This window comes from Phycodurus eques, chromosome 4, assembly GCF_024500275.1.
Source record: "Phycodurus eques isolate BA_2022a chromosome 4, UOR_Pequ_1.1, whole genome shotgun sequence".
Lineage (NCBI taxonomy): Eukaryota > Metazoa > Chordata > Actinopteri > Syngnathiformes > Syngnathidae > Phycodurus > Phycodurus eques.
In genome coordinates this window covers 27,304,886-27,324,379 of record NC_084528.1, presented here as the reverse complement: position 1 = coordinate 27,324,379, position 19,494 = coordinate 27,304,886, and the positions used below count along the sequence as shown (strand labels likewise).

The 19,494-nt window shown below is 40.0% G+C and overlaps 3 protein-coding genes across 10 annotated transcripts in view; all 3 read right to left on the bottom strand.

The window, feature by feature from the left end:
- Positions 1-225: 225 nt before the first annotated feature.
- Positions 226-4,280, bottom strand: grinab (glutamate receptor, ionotropic, N-methyl D-aspartate-associated protein 1b (glutamate binding)). The gene is made up of 6 exons (XM_061675776.1): positions 3,968-4,280; positions 3,777-3,886; positions 2,234-2,434; positions 1,367-1,495; positions 1,141-1,284; positions 226-579 (listed from the first exon to the last, which is right to left on the bottom strand). Exons 1-6 carry the CDS (start codon positions 4,194-4,196, stop codon positions 427-429), a joined length of 966 nt encoding a protein of 321 aa, XP_061531760.1. The 5' UTR covers positions 4,197-4,280; the 3' UTR covers positions 226-426.
- A 1,131-nt stretch (positions 4,281-5,411) lies between these two features.
- rbm24b (RNA binding motif protein 24b) lies at positions 5,412-12,704 on the bottom strand. The gene is made up of 4 exons (XM_061675775.1): positions 12,475-12,704; positions 11,271-11,394; positions 10,480-10,534; positions 5,412-6,943 (listed from the first exon to the last, which is right to left on the bottom strand). The coding sequence occupies exons 1-4, from the start codon at positions 12,640-12,642 to the stop codon at positions 6,577-6,579; spliced, it is 714 nt and encodes a 237-aa protein (XP_061531759.1). The 5' UTR covers positions 12,643-12,704; the 3' UTR covers positions 5,412-6,576.
- A 1,838-nt stretch (positions 12,705-14,542) lies between these two features.
- Positions 14,543-19,494, bottom strand: part of kif13a (kinesin family member 13A) — a 45,474-nt gene continuing 40,522 nt past the window's right edge. For 5 of the 8 annotated variants that reach the window (XM_061674931.1, XM_061674936.1, XM_061674933.1 and 2 more), the window contains 2 exons: positions 18,054-19,095; positions 14,543-17,025 (listed from right to left, as the gene is read on the bottom strand). In XM_061674931.1, the coding sequence (XP_061530915.1) occupies positions 16,892-17,025; positions 18,054-19,095 (1,176 nt within the window). In that variant the 3' untranslated portion in view covers positions 14,543-16,891. The remainder of the gene's footprint in view (positions 17,026-18,053; positions 19,096-19,494) is intronic. The other 3 variants (XM_061674932.1, XM_061674938.1, XM_061674941.1) reach the window with 1 other exon arrangement.

The window sequence follows — 19,494 nt, the reverse complement described above, 5'->3', positions numbered from 1 at the left end:
TTACTTACACATCACCTTAGCCTTGGTTTACTTGAACAGCGGTAACAAGAGTTTGAACTTTGATTTTGATAAACCGTCACTTTTAGAGTGCAGTTATAGTTTCGATATCTTAGAGGTTTCAAAATAAAATGTCCGGTTTTAAGAGTGCACATTAGAAAAACACATGCAAATATGAGCGGTCAAACGTATGACACGTTTCAATAGGAGACATTTTTAAAATAAATGTGATGTAATTAGTAAAGGTTTAATGAGGCAAAATATTAGGAACAAGCGAGCTACAAAAGGCCAGTTGAGGAAACGAAAACGCACGAGAGTACTTTGATCAGTGAAAGCAACTAAACAAATCATAGATGACAAGACCTCCCTTCCATGCACGCAATCAGCAAAAACAACACGCAGGCGTGATTTTCTTCCACTTTCTCAAGCTCAGCTGCCCCTGGCTCTTCCAAAAATAGCAAGAATGTATATAAAGATGTTGATGATGTCCGTGTACAGGTTAAGTGCAGCGAAGACGTATTCTTCAGGATGCAGGGACAGTTCTTTGTTGCCAAGCAGCAGCTGGGTGTCCACTGCCAAGAACTGTCACAAACAGAACAAGTCTCTTTAAATGCGCCTACAAAGGGATGCAGAAATCCTCACGCCAAATACATTTTAGATTTGAATATCCAAAGACACTAAAGTTGTAGTGCAACCAACTAGAATATGGAATAATGTACAAGCATAATAGTATCTGATGCGTCCGAAGGCGAGCTAAGTGGACCATCGGCACTGGTGTCTCTTTGCCGCACACCAAGCGTTTGAGCAGCGCCCATCTACCGACGTCCTGCAATAGAAAAACTGCAACCCTGTATCAGGTTTTGATACAAAAAATATATTTATAGTACTGTATTTCCTTTTATTCAACCACAGAAACATGGTGAAATTGTCTCGGAAGATGCGGATGGCCACAAAGAAGGGAGTGGATAATTTGGAGAGGCTGCAGGCAATGATATTGATGATTGAGGATTTTTAGTATACACTTGACACTTTAAGGACATTGCTAATTGATTTAATATCAAGAAAACTAACACTGTCATAAACTTCTCACATCATCTGCGAATCAGCAGGCAAACACGTGCGTTTGTTGGTGTGAGGACTTACACAGGTGAAGAGCAACGCTCCCAGTCCAGCATAAAAAATATCCAGGATCCTGTTACGTATGATGATGCACAGGAGCCCGAAAAGGACGAGGACAACCAAGCAGACGAACATCACGCCGTGACACGAAGTGAAGTCATACTTGGTCTGTAGAAGGATGACAAGCGTGACACTAAAGTTACACCGCTACTCAAACTGGTAGTGGTGAATGTAAGTGGAAGATGGCAACCTGGAGTGAGAAGATGACCACTGTGAAGCAGACCACAGCTGTGATGCCCAACGCTATGACTACTATTTCGGTTTCGTGGTAGCTGGCAATCATTCCCACCATATACGACATACTGAGAGTCAGGATGGACTGAAAACAGGATCAATACTCGTTAGTTAGCACACAGAACCAATAGCCCATCTAGAATGCTGATATCTTCTAGAATCCTGATATCTTACTAACTTACATTTATGTAGCACAATTCATGGGACCCACCATGGAACCGAAAAGTAGCTTTAAAGTTGGAGTTTTTTTTTTTTACAGATTAACGAACTGGAATATATTGGAATAAATGGGAATTTACAGGATTTAGTGGGCATTGGTAGTTACAGTGGCTATGAAAAGTCTCGACACCCCTGTTCAAATGTCAGGTTTTTGTGATATAAAAAAAATTAGACTCATTATTAGAAAAAAGTTGGTAGGAATTACCTCAAATTTTGAGTTAATTCCCATTCTCGTGAATTCCAATGGATTTTAGGAACCGCCTCTCACCATCATGTCATGGGACAAACAAACAAGTACTGTATTTTCTCCATGTCTTTTTTTAATCCCTGCTTTAACTTGGTGGAGGTCTGCGCTCTTCCGAATGCTATTCTAGTTTAATATTGTTGATGAAAAGCTTCCTATACATTAAGATATATGATATCAATATGGACTGCAATAAAAGATGCAGAAAACATTTCTATATTCCATCAAGTACATAGAGTAGTGCTTCCAAGCTCAACCCTTAGATAAGGCTCATTCACGAATCCTGATCAGATAAAAACAGCACTCCTCCAAACATTGTTCACCATTTAGAACAAAACGGGAAAATAAAAGATGGCTTACTAATGCAACCAGGTTCCACGGATGTTTGCGACGCAGGTTTCCACAGCAGCTGATGGCGCACGTGCACACAAAGAACGTGACGTAAGACACGATGTAGGGCCAGAAGTTCTCCTGGGCGAACACTTTGATTGCGCCCACAAAGGTGAAAACCATCACGAAGAAAAACGTCACCGTCAGCTGAGCAGTTAGCACCAAGAAGACCTGCAGGGTGGAAGCAACAAGTGGAGTTTGATTTCTCTACACGCATCTCAAGTCACATCAATTAAGGGTAACAACAACACTTTTTAACACGTTTAAGTTCTAACGATTGAGTAAGTACAATAATTACATCAGATTGTAAGAAATGTATAGTTTTGGTGTCAGTGACATAAGTTTCTTTTGTTTTTAAATATGCATGTTTGATTGCACAATGATACAATGTTTTTTTTTTTTAATGTACAATTGCCTTTTTTAACAGAGATGAATGTTTGGCACATACTTGGAAAACAATGTAAATGATAAATGTATGTGAGCACCACTGATATCAATACATGTGGTGATTAACAAGTCATGTGCTGAAGCTCACAAATTCTCATATATAATAAATAGTATTGTTGAGCTATTGCAAGTTACTGTTTACAGTAACTAAGTTGAACAAACTATTACCCTTGACCTCTGATTTCAAAACTAGGCATCCATCAATTTGTTGTGCGTATGTAATAGTATTATGAGGTGACTAAACAGTTATATGGTTTCACAGTCAATGAACGGCCCTCTGAGGGAAACCGTGACTACAATGTGGCCCGCGACAAAAATGAGTTTGACACACCTGTTCTAGGGTGTGCTTCCTGGCCACCGGGGGGCAGCATAATACAGTCATTCAGACACAAACGAAGAGTTTCACAACCAAGTGACTCAGTAAGCTATAGTACTATTAACATTTATTTTTTGCAGAGGCTAAAGAATATATGCCCGTGATTGTTGTTATATTGTCGGTCTACATGTGTTGTTGCACTGTTTGTGCTATAGCACTGCCAGATAGCTATTATTTAGCACGTCTGAGGCATTTCACCTTGTGTGCTAGCACTAAGCTAATGGACAATCAAAGTAATGCGGGGGTTTTAAATACCCAACATTTTATTTTCTTTGTTTTATTTTTAATTTGACATTAAACTTCAACTGGGAGTGGGAATAAACAGCTTGCAGCGTCTTTCTTCGTTTTGTTTTTAAACAATATTTCACTGTTTATTATTCCGAACTGATTGTTGCAAAGTGAGCTGTATCGCAAATTTTTGCTCTCAAATCAAAGCAAAAAAAAAAAAAAAAAACGACAGCTCATATCTTAAGAAGAAAAACAAAGATAGTCAGGTGACTCGTAAATCAAGGTGCCAATGACATGTTTGTTTGGTGGTGTGTCCTGAGATTTTAATAAAGTAAAATAGTTGTCCTGCATTAGACCACGGTGCTACCCGTAGCGTGTCCATTCATTCATCATTTTTATAATTTCTTGGTTGATTGTAATATTTTTTCCCCCCACATGGTCAACCTGTAGCCCCCCCCCTACCTTTCGAATGAAAGCTCTTCTTATGGTTTTGTCATCCAATCCATAGCCGAAGTCCTGGTTATCGTCAAAGGGCGGCGGGTCCTCTGAGTCCTCACAGTGGTAAGCATCAGCTGGCAGAGAACAACAAATACATTCGCGTGTTTGGAAAGTCGACGTGAAAGCACGCTGCTGCTGCAGCTGCTGCTGCTTACCGGATACGTTGTCGTGAAAGGCGTAGGCGGGTGGAGAATAAGGCGAGGATGCTGGCTTGCTCGGAGCGAAGGCTCCAGGTACGCCAGGCCCAAAAGCAGAAGCCGGCGGAGGCAGAGGGAGACCCACGGGAGAGTCCGCGAACATGTTCGGGCCCGACTTGGCCAGGAACGACGTCTGCGGCGGGGTCCCCCCGTCTAGTAGCGTGTATGCAGTTCTATCCGTGGCCATTTTGGACTGGAATCGATTGTTTGTGTTGAACGATTACGCGTCGCCTCTCGAGACAAACACACGGCCCAGACGACGCACACTGACGTCACGGTCACGTGACGCTCTACATTTCCGGGGCTCGTCACCTATTCAGTTTAATTTTCATTTGACTTCGATAGGACACAATAGATACTTGGTTCCTGTGGAAATTACTATAAGTAGATTTTTCCGTACTTTACTTAATTGAATTTTATTTTACTTGAATTCATTTTCTGACAACGTTTCTCCCTACATTTGAAAACAAATGTTTGTACTTTCTACTGATCCGTTACTTTGTTCAAAATAGGCTCGTGACTTTTCTTTTTTTGTTTTTACCCACGAAAAACGTAAAATAATTTTTTAAAATTTAAATCGATGTGGAATCTGATGTGACAAAAAGCACAAAATGTCATTATTACGTTCGCTAAAGTCATTCATGTAAGCTGTCTAACAATGATTTCGGTTCCTCAACATTAAATTAATATTTGCATTCAAAGCCAAAGTTGAGAGACAGTTGTTGTGTTGCCAAACAAGTGGCATCGCTTACTTCCTCAGCGTACCGAATGAACCAGACATTAAGTGTTATGTTAACAAACACATGGACCAAACTTCAAGTGAAGAGCATAGAGCAAATGTAAAACTTGTCATAAAAGTGTCCTATTTGTAAACAAGTGTGGTTGAAAAGATGTCAAATTAATTACAAGAAAATAAAAAGACTCCTAGTGCAGTAAAACAACTCATACGCCCTCATTGGACTCTCTAGTGCAGATTTATTTTTCTTCATACAAAACATTGGCGTGAATTCAAAGCCTGCTAGCAAAAATAAATACACAAAATAATTAACATTGGTAGATTTCCTTTTATTTCACATACACATTTTCTATGGTACTTACTTTTTTGAATAATGCATTGTAAAATGCAAGGCAAAATATCTTTGCACTTCACATTCAGATAACACACACACATATATTTTATATATATATATATATATATATATATATATATATATATATATATATATATATATATAATATATGTGTGTGAGGCAACATTTAAGTCTACGAGACAAACATTACAAATCTACACTATTGCTACTGTTCCAATTATATTTTTGTTCTTTATAGAAAAAGTGTAGCGCTTTGTTAAACCGTGTTTTAAACATTCACGGCGCTCGTGATGAACTTTGTAGTGGACCACACTAAAAAAAAAAAACCTAACTTAAAAAAAAAAGTTTATTATTGTAAGCTTCCATAATAAATACATAAATAGCATAATTTAAAAGGCACATTAGGAAACAAAATGAAAGATTCACATTATTATAATTTTGTTTCTGAGCTTGGTTGATTTGCATTTCAATGAGGAAGGTGAGTGCTTTTTTTCCAACTTCAGGGTGAAATTTCAGGATGAACCTAAAATGCACCTTTACATGTGAACTTCATTTTTTTTTTTTGGGAATTTTAATTTGACCTTCTCTAAACTTTTGAATGCACATTTACAACTGTTCAGTGCTTCAGTAGGTTTTGCACAACTTGCTCAACGGCAAAATTCACAACAGGTGTCTGATCGATTAAAACTTGCAACGTCCACTTTTACGACTTAGTGACTCTTCCAGTCTCTCGGACTCTGTTGCAACCTGCTAATGACACGCTAAGCTGAGAACGTCCTGTTTGAAGCCTTGCAATGGCAAAGTACTGTTGATCAATCGTTAGGTGTTGTCTTCGGTACTGTCAAATTTTAACAGCATGATGAAAAAAATACCAACTCCCTTTGAACCAAGGACTATATTGGTCAATTTATGTTCATTCCAATTTAGAGATGGTCAAATTAAGATCACCTGTTAAAGTTAGAACATTTCAGGTTCAAGCTGAAATTTCTCCCAAGAGCCCAATATCCCTTTTTTTTTTTTTTTTTTTTTTTGGGAGTAGTGTACATATTTAAAGGGAAACGAGAGGGAGATGTCTGCATAGATTCGGCTGATACAAATACTGAAAAATGCACCATGAGTGACTCACTCATATTCATGCACGTATTTTGGTTTATAAAGTAGCGGGGAAGACACCTGATCATAAGACAAGATTGCGCTTGGGAACACTTACAATAAATATATACAAACATTAGTCATGAGGTTCAGTTTGTCTGCTTTAGGTTAACATTCAATCTTTTTGCTGATGTATAAATATTAAATAATGAAAAAAATACTGATCTAATTTGAATAAAATACAGTGTTTGTTTGCACATCCTGTGATTTTCTTCACTTTTCAAGTTAAAAGCTTGTGCGGACAACCCTCATTGTACAGTAACGTAACCCCACTCGCATGAGGTGGTGACCTCTCAACCGCGTCTCAACTCCGCCATTTTCTTTTCACTGCATGCGATCCGTCTGCAGCTGCTGAGGCTGGTACTGGCTGAAGGCGGCAGCGGCGGCCGCGGCCCCCGGGGTGGCGGCGGCGGCGAGCGGCTGTTGGACCGTGTAGCCGTAGCCGGCTGCGGTCATGTAGCCCGTGGGGGCCGGGGAGGCCGCGTACGGATATTGCTCATAGGCGGCGGCAGCTGCTGCGGCAGCGGTGGCAGCTGCGGCGGAGTACTGAGCGTAAGCAGCTCCGGTGTAATCCAGGTACGGCGACGTGGCGGCCGCGGCAGCTGTTGCCGTGGCGCTCGAGGGTTGTACGTGAGGGATCACCATACTGGGCTGGACGAAGGCCTGAGGGTAGACATAGTGAGCCGGGATCCTGTAGGACACAAACACACTGGTGTCAAAAGTGAACTGCAGTGAGGAAACCTGCAGGCGCCACAAATACGTCAATCCAGTCCTCAGAACACAGCAAATCCATTCATTAACAACTGGGGGGAAAAAAACCCTACCTAGGTAAGAAGTTAAGAAAGCAGCAAAAACCACAAGCGCAATAAAAGCACCTGAATCTTAAATGGCGTCCCAGCGACGCGTCCCACTGAGAACCGTCGTGACAAAATGCGAGCCGACCGCACAACACCGCAACGTCAAGAAAGGAAGTGGACAACGTTGTGCCCACACACTGTCACGCCAACAGCACACATACAGGCATGCCCACACATGTTAGGTCCTTAAACACAAACCCCCCCCAAAACACAATGAACTGCAAAACAAGTCCACTTCACTGCTATGGAAACTACAAAATGTAGGGGCGAGGCTAGCTTCTGGGGAATTGTGTTTATTAAGTATTTTTCATTGGAAGCGTTTTATTGAATGAGGTGGAACGAGATTGAGCAGTATACAGTGGAACCTTGAAGGTCGACCACAAACTCGTTCCCTCATAAGAACTAGTGTTCCCCGCTATGTTGTGGTTCATCCTTGCGGCATCCACTTCATCTCACATTTTAATACTACTTATGAACATTCAACAAAACAAACAAACAAACAAAAACATACTTTTTAAACACATTAACTTATTTGAACACGCAAAATAATGGCAAGCATTAAATGTATTGTAAATAGGTAATGATAATGGAATAACCAAAAAAAAAGTTTTAGTTTAAGTCTTAAAATACTTCTCCCACACAATGTAATCACATCGAAACTTATTTCAATATGCAAACACACTGTAAACATATTTCAACGCAACAACAAAAAATCCGCCATATAGGGGACCCACAATAAGTGAACGGTGACATAAGGGGTATTACTCTACAGTATATGTCAAACAAAGTCACCCAAATTAATAGTCATAGTAGATCGTAAAAAATAAATCGTAAAGCTAAATCACTTATTGTCGCGCGAATGATGTCATAGGGGTATATGTACATTTACCATATTTGGATTCATTGTATTCAATAATTAATGAATTCCAATTAACTCATTCACTGCCAGCCTTCCCAGTTCACATGGATATTTAACTTCTAAAGCCGTTAATGGCGATGAATGTGTTAAAATACCGATACACAAAAATGAGTTATTTTATCATTCAAATAAACTATTACACATTATACACATTTGTTGTTGTTTTTTGTTTTGCCTCATCTACAAAAGACCTGGCCCATCTGTCCATTTTAAAAATCAAATGTGGCACAAAAATGTTTGCCCACTTGAGCTTAAGATCCTCACTGCGCAGAAGTGTCGCAAGATTCGATGACGTATGTGCCACTTAATGGCATATCTTCCTGACAACCTTGGTTTCTTCAGTGATTTCAAAACCTTTTGGGGGTGTTCTAATTGTGTGGTTCCACTGTACTCCACTCATGGCAGTAGGAGGGGGACAAAAGAGTACATATGGCTGCACTTTGAACTTTTAGTCACTCACAAAATATATTGAGGAGCAGGTGTGAAGGGGTTATATCTGTCCCTCTTGTGGACATACAAGAGCCCCCGCACACACAAACGTACACATGCCAACTTGATTGACAAGGGAGGCTGGAGGCGAGGCTATTTTTGCCACCCTGTCAAGTCCAAAGGATGTGCTGATCTCTTTCAGTAACACATGGCAGGGCACTCGTCAACTGTAGCGACTCGTCTTTTTCATCACGGCTGGTACAAAATATCAGATTGGCAAAGAATTCTCTCGCTATTCTTAGTTTCAATAAATATAAGTTTAAAAATAAGCAGTCATTCAAAAGGAATTACGTTGCCCCCACCCCAGCTCAAGTGGTGCAGCACTCTTTGCGCACCTCTTTCACTCTGAATCTCTCCTTGTATGTCTGCATGTGTGATCTGGTTCTGTGTGTAGTGTGCAACATAAAGTATACATCTGAGTGAGAGTTGACTTTCCCCTTGAGGGACACCTTTCAGTATAATAAAAAATAATAATAATATTTGAAATCCCCAAAAATCTAGTTGGTTGTTTGGCCTTGTAGCGATCACAAAGCCGGTATCGTGATACGAATCGATATCATGGGCAAAATATTGCAATTGCACGCGTTACTCTACTGACTGAAATGATTTTTGTATAACTGGTGTATATTGATCGATATTCATCACACAAACGCTGCGTTGTCATACTATTGTTACGATGAGATCATTATTTTGGGTGATAATCAGATCGTAAAGGGAGTGACTTTGTGATTTTACTTACTATTTCAACCCCCACCCTTATCTATAAATGACTTAGCCTATCTGTCAGTTTTAAAAATTAAATGTGGTCCTTGACCATGACCTTGTTTTAAAAGGAGAGCTTTGAAAAAGGAGCCTGCCCCTTGCTCCGATGCATATTTTGCAGTTGTTCCAGTGGAGAGCTAAATAAAGGTGCTTTGTAAGTCACCGGGACACATGGGTAATCTGCAGCATGGGAAGCCTTCCACCTGTTGTCCACAGCTGAACGGCGATGCTTGCGCCATACATTATTAACAGCACTGCTCCTATTTTCCATCCGAATTTGAGAGGCCACAGAGATCATTGTAGAAGACAGCTGCTGCCTGTGAGGCGTGCTCGGATCTCGTGTCCGCAACCCCGAACATTTGTCTGTTGACCTATAGAGGTCTTCAGTTGGTGGAGTGATTTTCTGCTCGGTATTGTAGGTATACAATTGGAACTCAAGGCAATGGGTTAATTGAAAGGAAACAAAACTCCCACATGCAGGCCAAGTGTTTGTTTTGTTGCAGGGAATCCAATTGTGAGCTCTTAGCAGAATCCTTTTGGTCCATTCACAACAAAACGTAATCATCTTAAGGTTAACTAAGAACTGAAGGGAGGCAGAATAAACAGCAGGCTACGGCACAAAGAATTAAAGAGTCAACACCCCATTGCAGAGTTACACCGTCCTAGCAAAACTCACTCAAGTCGTGAACAAAAATCAACACCCCAGCCCCAAATAGTTGGAGAAATGAGCACACAAGTTAAGCTGAACATCACATCATACTGAAAACAAGGCACACACCAATCTATGTGCTATGAAAACCAACAACAACCAAAAAAACATCAAAAAAAAAAGACACCCATGCATCTAGTCACCATTTCAGCTCGTTTGTGTATGTTTACAGGTAACACTTTAGCGCTCTGCCCAATAGTAGACTCAGCTATTCCTCAAACCATCATCTGCTATTTTAACCGTTACCGAGCCTGTCAGATCAGAGAGAGACACAGACAACATGAAGTCAATCCGGCAGTTGGCTAGGGAAGGAGGAGGGGGAGAAAAGGAGGGACACATGTTCAATTCCGTCACAGTCAACACCAAGAGGAGCACTCATCATCATCACTCACATGTCCTCATTCAGCAGGGTTTAAACAGGTGATAGACACAATAAAAACATCATGATAAAGTGACTGGCCTGCTTTCGGGGGAAAGATTGTGCAACATACCCATAAGGCCTTTGGATGAACGCTGGATGGATCTGAGGCATGCCAAATGCAAAGCCTGAAAAAGACCAAAAGTTAAAAAAATAAAAAAATAAAGACAAATCTAATAGCTGAGGTCAGTATATGAACACGAGCAACAAACTGCAATGCTGTTAGGGAATTCTCTGCGTGGTGTGTAACAAAATTCTACAGCAGAGTGTACATTTAATTTCCCCTTGAGGGATCATAAATGTTTGGGGTAACCCAGACAAATTCATTTTTTTCCATGAAAACACACCATTGTGGATTTATACACTGCAGTTCAATGGTTTGGAGGTCGCTTACAAATGTCCTTATTTTTGATTTGTTTTTATTGTTTAACATATTAACAATGTCTAGAAAGTATTTCTGATTTTGTTATCTTCATTGAAAAACATGGACATTTTTTTAGTGATCCAAAACTTTTTGAACAGTAGTGTATATATATCTACAACTATTTGCACACTAGTGCTTTCCTTTAAAAAAAATAAAAATAAGGACGTTTCTAAGTGACGCCAAGCTTCTGAAAAGTCGTACATTTGGTTTATTTATTTTAATATGGCTGCTTACAAACTGTTAACACAAAACTGCATTCAGCTCAACTTGATACACAGGAGGACCACAGTTCGAGTTTACAAGCTGGATGTTATGTTAGTGTAAATTCCTTTGTTGACCTTTCCTTTGTATGCTGTTTTGTACCTTTATGTTGAAATTGTCAAGTGTGAGACACCCAGGGGATCTAGCGACCACTAAATGGGATCCGAATGAATAAATACCTGGCTGGATGACCCTGGGCTTGGCTCCCAGGTAGGCCAGGTTCACATTGGCCTTCCTGCCATCTATAATGGGGTTAGGGTCCTTGCAGGCTCGGTCAGCGGAGGCCCGGTCTGCCATGGTCACCTGCAGGAAGACCGAATCGATACTTGAACAAATAAACAAACAACGACGCATTTCTCTCACGACATCCGACTGAGTCTTTTTCATGCATGTTTATTCTTATAATGGTTGTTTTTGTCTTTGAACAGTATCTATCACTGTTATTTATGGCAGTACATGATGCGTTGGAGAATGCCTTTCTGAAAGGGTTTGCCTCGTATGCAGAAAAAAAATACATTTAAAAAAATCCAGCTTCTGGCATTCAAAAATTCTGAGTCTAATTTGAACCATCACATACAGGTGAGGTGTATTTTTTTTCTGTCATCATTAGCTAATTTAGCTTTTATTGTTTTGTCAGTCAGTTCAAAACATTAGTAAAGCAATGGGGAACATGTTTTAATGGCAGAAAAGCCTTTTTTTCTTTTTAGTAAGACCGTTATAAAAGTTAATAAGAGGGACCCTACTTTGTTCAGGGATGTTTTTTTTTTTTTTCACTGTGCAAAGTTATGAAAACTGAGTCCTGTATATATGGCCATTTTAAAAAATTGAAAGACTGAAACGTTTGGACGTTTTGGGTAACTAGACTATTTTTCATTTCCTGCAAATAAAGGCTTAGATTTGAATATTATATTTATGTTGTCTGTAGTTGACAGAATAAAACAAAAATGTTTATTTTACTCAAACATATACTTACCTGTAAATAGCAAAATCAGAGAAACCGATAATTTTGCAGTGGTCTGGTGCTTATATTCTCCTGAGATGTCATTTACAATAAATAAATAATAATAAAAAAAAATATATATATATATATATACATATACATTTTTGAACAGCATCTGTGCTTTTCACTTAAGCAGTTGAATCAGTGTATCTACTTTTGCCAGTTTATTTTTTTGTCCCTATACACAACTATCTGTACAGTACTTTTACTCAAGTATACAACGCGAGTACTTCAACCGCCTTTGCAATGCGCATTAACTTGACACGTGTCACATATTGGCAGCAACACAACATGCAGCACGTGTTCTAAGAAAGTTGACAAACTCTTAACTTTTTTTTTTTTTTTTTTTTTTTGGGGGGGTCGTGAGGGGAGTGAAAACTTACAAATCCATAACCTCTGGACTTGCCCGTCTGGCGGTCTGTGATGACCACAGCCTCCTCGATGTCCCCGAACACCTCGAAGTACTTCCTGAGACTTGAGTCGGTGGTGTGGTAGGGGAGACCTCCCACGAAGATCTTGGTGAAGGTGGTGTCTTTCTGGGCCGAATGCATATTCTGTGGAGTTAGTTTTAGGATTTAGAAGTTTTAAAATATATATTTAAAAAAATAAATTGTTTTTTTATTTAAAAAAAAAAAAAAAAGGGAACTTGGGAGCCAAGAAAAACGTCTGAGTGGAGGGAGAGTGTGCAAGTGTGGCTAGGACAAAACAAGTCGGCCGGTTGGTCGCAAGCGAAGAGGAGGAGGAGGAGGAGGAGGAGGAGGAGGAGGAGGAGGAGGACACCTGTTAAGTTTGTTGCCCACTTGTCAAAGTGTGTGACACGGATACGTAACTCCACCCAAGTAGCCACCATCACCATAGAAGTGCCCCACAACAGCCCGAAGAACGAAAACTGTGCCCCAAAAACAAAATAAAACGTGAAATGTGCAAATGTTGTTTATTACATTGTGGCTTTTTGAAGAGTTGAAGTGAGGCGGTGCTTGTACGATGAGCGCCCTCTGTTGGCTGGAGGTGGTCAGAGGCGTTTCCCCCTCTTGTTAGGAGGCAGAACGTGTTTGTGGAGGTCGGGAGTTGCGGGCAATGTCGGAGGAAGATGACGTTTGCGCACATTCATACGTTCTCTACTTTAATCTACACCTAGTAAAGACGTAATGGTGACCTTTAAGGTTTATTAAGAGTCAGCTACAGAGAACACACACAGCCATGCTGGTCAAAATATTAGGCAAACCTGCACAGTGTATAAGAGGTAAGAACGCAATTGAAATCTAGATGCAAATATTTGCAACATCTCTCAGTACGATGTAGTAAATAAATACTTAAAAAAAAAAAGCAAATATAAATCAGACATTTAGAGGTTAGAAATGTTAATTTGTGGAGTGACTGAAAATGAATTGGAAAAAGTGTAATTCACTTTCTTTGCTTGAAAACATGTTTAAAACAAAAGTACCAATTTAAAAAAAAAATCAAGTTATTGAATCTTTTTGTTGTGTTAGTTTGACCGCGTTGTGATGAAATAGTGTTTTGGAAATTGTGTAGGCACAAGCTGAAGCCACTTTTTTGTTAGCTTCAGCCTTCGTCTTTTTTGTACTTATTTTAATTAATGTTTAGATTTGACTCATATCCACTCCTTTTTAAATCAACGTAATAGTTATACAATTAAGTTTATAATATGTTTAATATGATCAGACTTTAATAAAACACCTAAGCTATATGTATATAGAATTTTGGGGTACTTCGTGTTTGCATAAAGGACATTGAATTGCCTCATGTGTATGAAAAAGGTCACACACAAAAACATGCGTGTCCTTACCTCACTGCATTTATTTAATTAGAATTTTTTTTGATTGAATTTAAATTATAAAACAAATAAAATTTCTCCCAATTTATTTGGATCATTCATGACTGCTTTATTTTGAATGTCAGTTTGAACCTGCAGCCAAAACTCCAGTAGGGGAATTCATCTTGTAGCCAAATTTAGATTTATATAGGCTACAAATACTGGCTGTATCATGTTTTACATGTGTAGTGTGTGCGTCTGTATGAGTGCAAGGGGACATTTGGAAAGGTCACACAGCGAAAAGCACAGGTGTGCTCGACTGCTGTCAGTGTCATAGCACACTGCAGGGACACCCATATTTAAAAGCGACATTGTTAGTTACACGCCACATCTGTGCTTTCCCTATATGACAACTAAAATGATGCATTGTTTAAAAAAAAAATTATAATAATAATAAATTATACACATGACCTGTGTGTGTGTCCTTTTGTACAAATCCATTCACTTTTATGCTTCTGCTAAAATTAAAAGGTTTGGATTTTGCCTCTTTTAGAGGCTGGCTAAAGAGAGAAGAAAACAAACACGACAACATGTGAAAGCACATAACATACATTTCAACAAGACAAGTAAGATCAAAATGGATAATTGTAAATGCAGCTTTTTAAGTTAGAATTTTCATCAATACGAAAATGTGGGCAGTCAAGAGGGAATCGCAATGCGGTATGAAAAGTATCATCAAAGTATATTTACTACTACTGTCGCTGTTTAATGAAAAGCATGCATCGACCCATTTTTGTCACTTTCAATCTGAAAAAACTGTTTACTATTTTACAAATTATTTTGTTTTTATTTGGTATACAAAGAAAAATCTACTTGGAGATGCATGGTTTTCATTGGACAGAATAAACACAAATTTGACGTTCAATACAAAAATACATGCAGCGAAGAAGCAGTCAAAATGCTTTTTTGTTCAAAATAACCTAATACTTTACAGTCCAGAAAGTAACACGCTGCAGTATTAATTATCACAGTCGCATGTATAAAAAAATATTGACATTTTACATAGAAAATCTTTATTTGAATTTTTTTTAACAAATAAATTTGTTTGCTTCGGCTTGAAAAAAACAACAATAACAACAAACTATTTGGAGATACAGTACATGCTTTTCATTAGACAGCGACTGTATGAACATGACCTACTATTGCTAAAAAAAACAAATGTTCAGTCAATTCAACAGAAAAGTCAACACGGTGGGTTGATTGTAAATGTTCTATTTGAGAAAATTTTTGTACCAATTAAAACAGTTTGTGATACAACATAAATACGAATCTGTACATTATAATAGCGTAAATACTAATTTTTTTTAAAAAAAAACAACCTTGTATTTACATCTCCAAAATGGAGAGCAGCTGAAGAGAAAGATCCTCCATTTACAACTCGAACATATACATTATATATAGATACATCACAACATTTTTGTCTGCAGTTCGCCACGTTCGTACAGCACAACTTCGTCCTCTCCAACGTGATGCCGTTCATCGGACTGTCATACGATCCTAAATAGGACATAATGCATTATTGAGTACCTGCTAATAACATGTGGTATTATGTATCAGTCAGTCAACATATCAATTTCACATGGACACACAAGTTAAAAAAAAAAGGTATGCACATCAGTCAAGCCGAATAAGGCGAGGTGGCATCCAGAAAACCACTGGGGTCATCATAATAAACATAGACATTGTCACAGGTACACACACTTTTTTTTTTTAAGGTTATGTGTCCACCTTTATGGAAGCAGGGACATCAGGCTTCATTGTATCCCGTTTCCGGACAAAGCCTATAAAATCCTCAAATCCAAGTGCTGAACAGAGTCTATAACATCTTCATACATAGATGACATCATACGGCTTTTGAGTTTTCTCAGTTGAAAACGTAAGAATTCGCTCGGTCGGTTACGGTACGCGAGACCGACCGTCTCTGAGGATCCTTTCCAGTGCAAGCGTACAAACAGCACGATTCTCATGCTGGATTGGGGATTGTTCGATCCACAGTGTTACAGTACTTCAACAGGATAATTCAAGCGTCACAAAGTGAAGGCAATGCAGGTTTTCATGTTGATCTTGAGGATATGTGGGATTATTCCGTACTGAGACATGGCACTAAACTTTACGCACATACAGATATACAGTATATGCTGTCTTCCTCCACATACAGTATGTAAAACATAACGTAGAACATGGTATGCAAAATTCGGGTAATTTTCAAAGATGGAAACGTTCCAGGGGAAGCCACTGGAATTCATAGGAATTTATCAATAAAGAACGGAATAAAAATAGAAATCAACATGAATTAATGGGGGGGAAATGGCAATGAATTATACAATTTAAATTTGGTTGGATAAAAGCATAATCTAGGTTAGAACAAGCAGTTAAGGGCATTTTTCTACCCTGTTAGAAAGTAAAAATGAATGTTCTCAAAATGTATATACATTTGCCAGCACGCTGTTTAAGACAGTGATATGTTCATTATTATGATAGTTTGGATTAATAAAACCATAGTTTCCAGTTTACTGCCATTCATACTCATGAAATCTTCCCTAAATTCCTTAGTCGAACCTCCCATGGAAAGTTTCCAGCCCTTTGCAACGCAACGCCTAACAGCAGATATGAAACTCTTTGGTTGCTCCTGACATATCACATATCAATGAAAATATCAAGGCTTATTGACAGTAGTACATTCTTAATATTCATATCCCAGATTAATCATCATATGAGCCTCAGCGGATTATGTTTCCCACACCATACAAAAATATGCTTTCTTAAGAAAATTGAAGTGGCTAATATTTCCATGTGTACGTTTTTCATTAAAAAACAAACAAACAAACAAACAAAAAACATATGAAAAATATGTGCATAATGAGCATGTGCATATTCAGTGATTAGCTTCAATTAGACTCAAAAACTCTAAATCAGAATTTTGGCCAAAGAAGTCAAGCAGTGGCCCAGACTGTTGTCTTTGTGTCTTATCTGATGAGGGTGGTCGGTTCTGTGTCCATGGAAGGCGGACCTCTCGTCAGACGAGACGGCTTCACGAACACGCCGTGGCCTGGGGGACAACGGAAGTAGACTCTCCCCTGGACCGTACCATTGTGCTTACCTGAGGAAGGGTTAAAAATACTATTTCAGCAATATTCATTCATTTTAATTAAAGTGTAAATACATTGATTCCAGCCACTAACAGTGAGATAAAGATAAAAGACAATCAAAACCATATAAAAATAAAAACAACGGAGTTGATCATTTGCACACAGTCACATCACTTCCTGTCAATATACCGCATCTGACGGTCATGCCAAGTGGTAACGAGCTAACTGCTTTCAAACTTAGCCTAGCATTTGGCACCTCCACGGCAATATAGGATAATTAATTCCTCACTCTAAGAACCGCGTTCTCAGATCACAGGCGCACAATGATGCATAAAATAAAAGGCCCACTTGGTTCAGCTGGCTTTTGGGGGACGTGTCCCAAAAACGCACAAGTGAGTGAAAAGGACACAGAGAAAAATGCCCTCACGCCACCTCAACTAAAGCTAAGCCATGTGTTTCATTTACCCAATTCCCGCCACAGCACGCCTGACTTATGAGACTTAATGTGCCGCCCGTGTTGACTGAATGCCTCCCTATCGGATGTGCTCTTGTGCCAACACTTGTGTGGAAGAGAGAGAAAGAAGAAAAAAAAAGACCGCCGACACACTTAACACTTTAAACAAGTATAAAGGTCTTACCGGGAGTGGAAGCTGTTGTAGCTCAATATTTTGTCCCATTACTTTGCTTATTTAGAGCAGTCTTTCCTAAAACTGCAGCCTGGAGAGAACATGCAATCTCCTCACATGAAGCCCAGAACCTGGATTTGAACCCCCCAACCTCAGAACCGCAAGGTGGATGTGCTAGTCGTAACAGAGTTGGGGCATGAAACTTAAATCTATTTTTTTAATCACTAAATGATATGCATGTCAGTTTTGATACCAATGAGGGACCACATTTTAAATATGGGTCTTGAGCTGAAACATTTGCACTTGTACAGCAGAAAAAATAAACAGTGCCCTCTAGTGGATACAATCTTTAAATACGTAAATCTATTACACTGCTGTTCAGTATTTCCGTAATGCACTTTCAATCAACTCACCCACTGCTAGGTCCAGTTTCACACCAACCCAGATTCCCTTGGCGAACTCGACCCCTCCAACGTAGTGGACCGTTCCTCGTCTCTTCCCCACCCACACTAGCTCCCCGGGCGCCATCCAGTCAGGGAGCTGGGCGACGGGGGTGCTCTCATCCCCGCTGGAGTCGCCCGAGGGCTCCGTGCTGCTGGGGTTGGGGCTGGGACAGGGGCTGCCGTGGGGCACGTCTCCCTGCGCCGGCTCGTGGATCGGAGGGTCTCCTCCTCTGAGAGTCGGGGCTTTGGGCAAAGATGTAACTGCGGACGGCGACGCAGAAGTGGTAACTGAGGTTGGAGACGGGGCGATGGTGCAAATTACAGCGTTACTTGAAACAGGATATCTGTGTAAAGCAGCAGAGGCGTTGTCAGAATTGTTCATATTACTAGCAACATCAGAGGAGTCACACGTTTCTGTCTTATTCGTCTTCAGTTTTGGGGCGATAGCAACACCCTCTTGCGCCCATCCCTTGGTAAAATCACCCAAATCCTCTTCTGCAATAGCATCATCCGCGCCTTTAAAGTCAGTGAACTCCTGACTGCAACTGAGATTGCAGTTTTGAGGCAGAGGGAAAGTTCTTTGCTTCCCACAAGGAATACTGATGGGTAAGGAAGTAGGGTGGGTCAGCGGCTGCTGTTCCTCACTTCCAGTGGGAGCACCTTTTACTTGCGTGTATCCCCTTCCAGCATGACATCCGGGCACGTCTTGGGAATCTCTGGAGGTGCAGCTGAGATGATCGGAACTCTCACTGGAACTGAAAGGCAGGTCGGACAGCGTGGCATTTGATGCGCTGTGGGAAAAGTAACCACTGGTGCAGCTACTGGTGGTGGGGCTCCGAGACACCTCTCTCGTCTCCTTCAAGTCGGCGCGGCTCTCAAGGGTGGCGTTGTAGATGTCGAAGTTGGCAAAGTCTTCGGGGATGTACGCCCGGAGGCCGCCGCCGTGGTCTTGTGGGCCTCGGTCCAGACTGAGAGTCATGCTCACTGCAGTGTCCTCCTCATCGGACTCCTGCTGTTCAATACCATCAGACATGACATTAGCTGTATGAAGCCTCATCTTTTATCATACCACGACGGTAAAATTTAAAGAGGGCAATGAAAATGGTGCAGAATGTCATCATGCAATATGAAAGTTGATGACTTGTGTCATTTGCGAAGATTTTGCCAAATAGTGCATCTTATTCTTGTTCACAATTAGGTGCCACATTACCCTCAAAGCTGGATTTACACGGCACGATCAGATTTTTTTTTTCTCTCAGATGTAGCTCAGTTTGGATATCAGCAGAGAAAACAATTCATGGATTGGTCCTAGAAACCAGATTGTAATTAGGCCTCAATCGTGTGGTAAAATTCAGATCTCAATGTCAATGTGATTTCTGTGGAAACAGACAGATTGGCTTTATCCTGTCGT

Bases quoted from the DNA above. Each gene is read 5' to 3' on its own strand.
- grinab (XM_061675776.1), bottom strand. From the start codon at position 4,196: ATGGCCACGGATAGAACTGCATACACGCTACTAGACGGGGGGACCCCG. The intron at 1,285-1,366 runs GTTGCCATCTTC...ATCCTTCTACAG, and splicing joins TGGTCATCTTCTCACTCCAG to ACCAAGTATGACTTCACTTC. The intron at 580-1,140 runs GTAAGTCCTCAC...TGTTTGTGACAG, and splicing joins GAGCGTTGCTCTTCACCTGT to TTCTTGGCAGTGGACACCCA.
- rbm24b (XM_061675775.1), bottom strand. From the start codon at position 12,642: ATGCATTCGGCCCAGAAAGACACCACCTTCACCAAGATCTTCGTGGGA. The intron at 11,395-12,474 runs GTAAGTTTTCAC...GTCTTCCTGCAG, and splicing joins AGTCCAGAGGTTATGGATTT to GTGACCATGGCAGACCGGGC. The intron at 10,535-11,270 runs GTATTTATTCAT...GGTCTTTTTCAG, and splicing joins GCCCAGGGTCATCCAGCCAG to GCTTTGCATTTGGCATGCCT.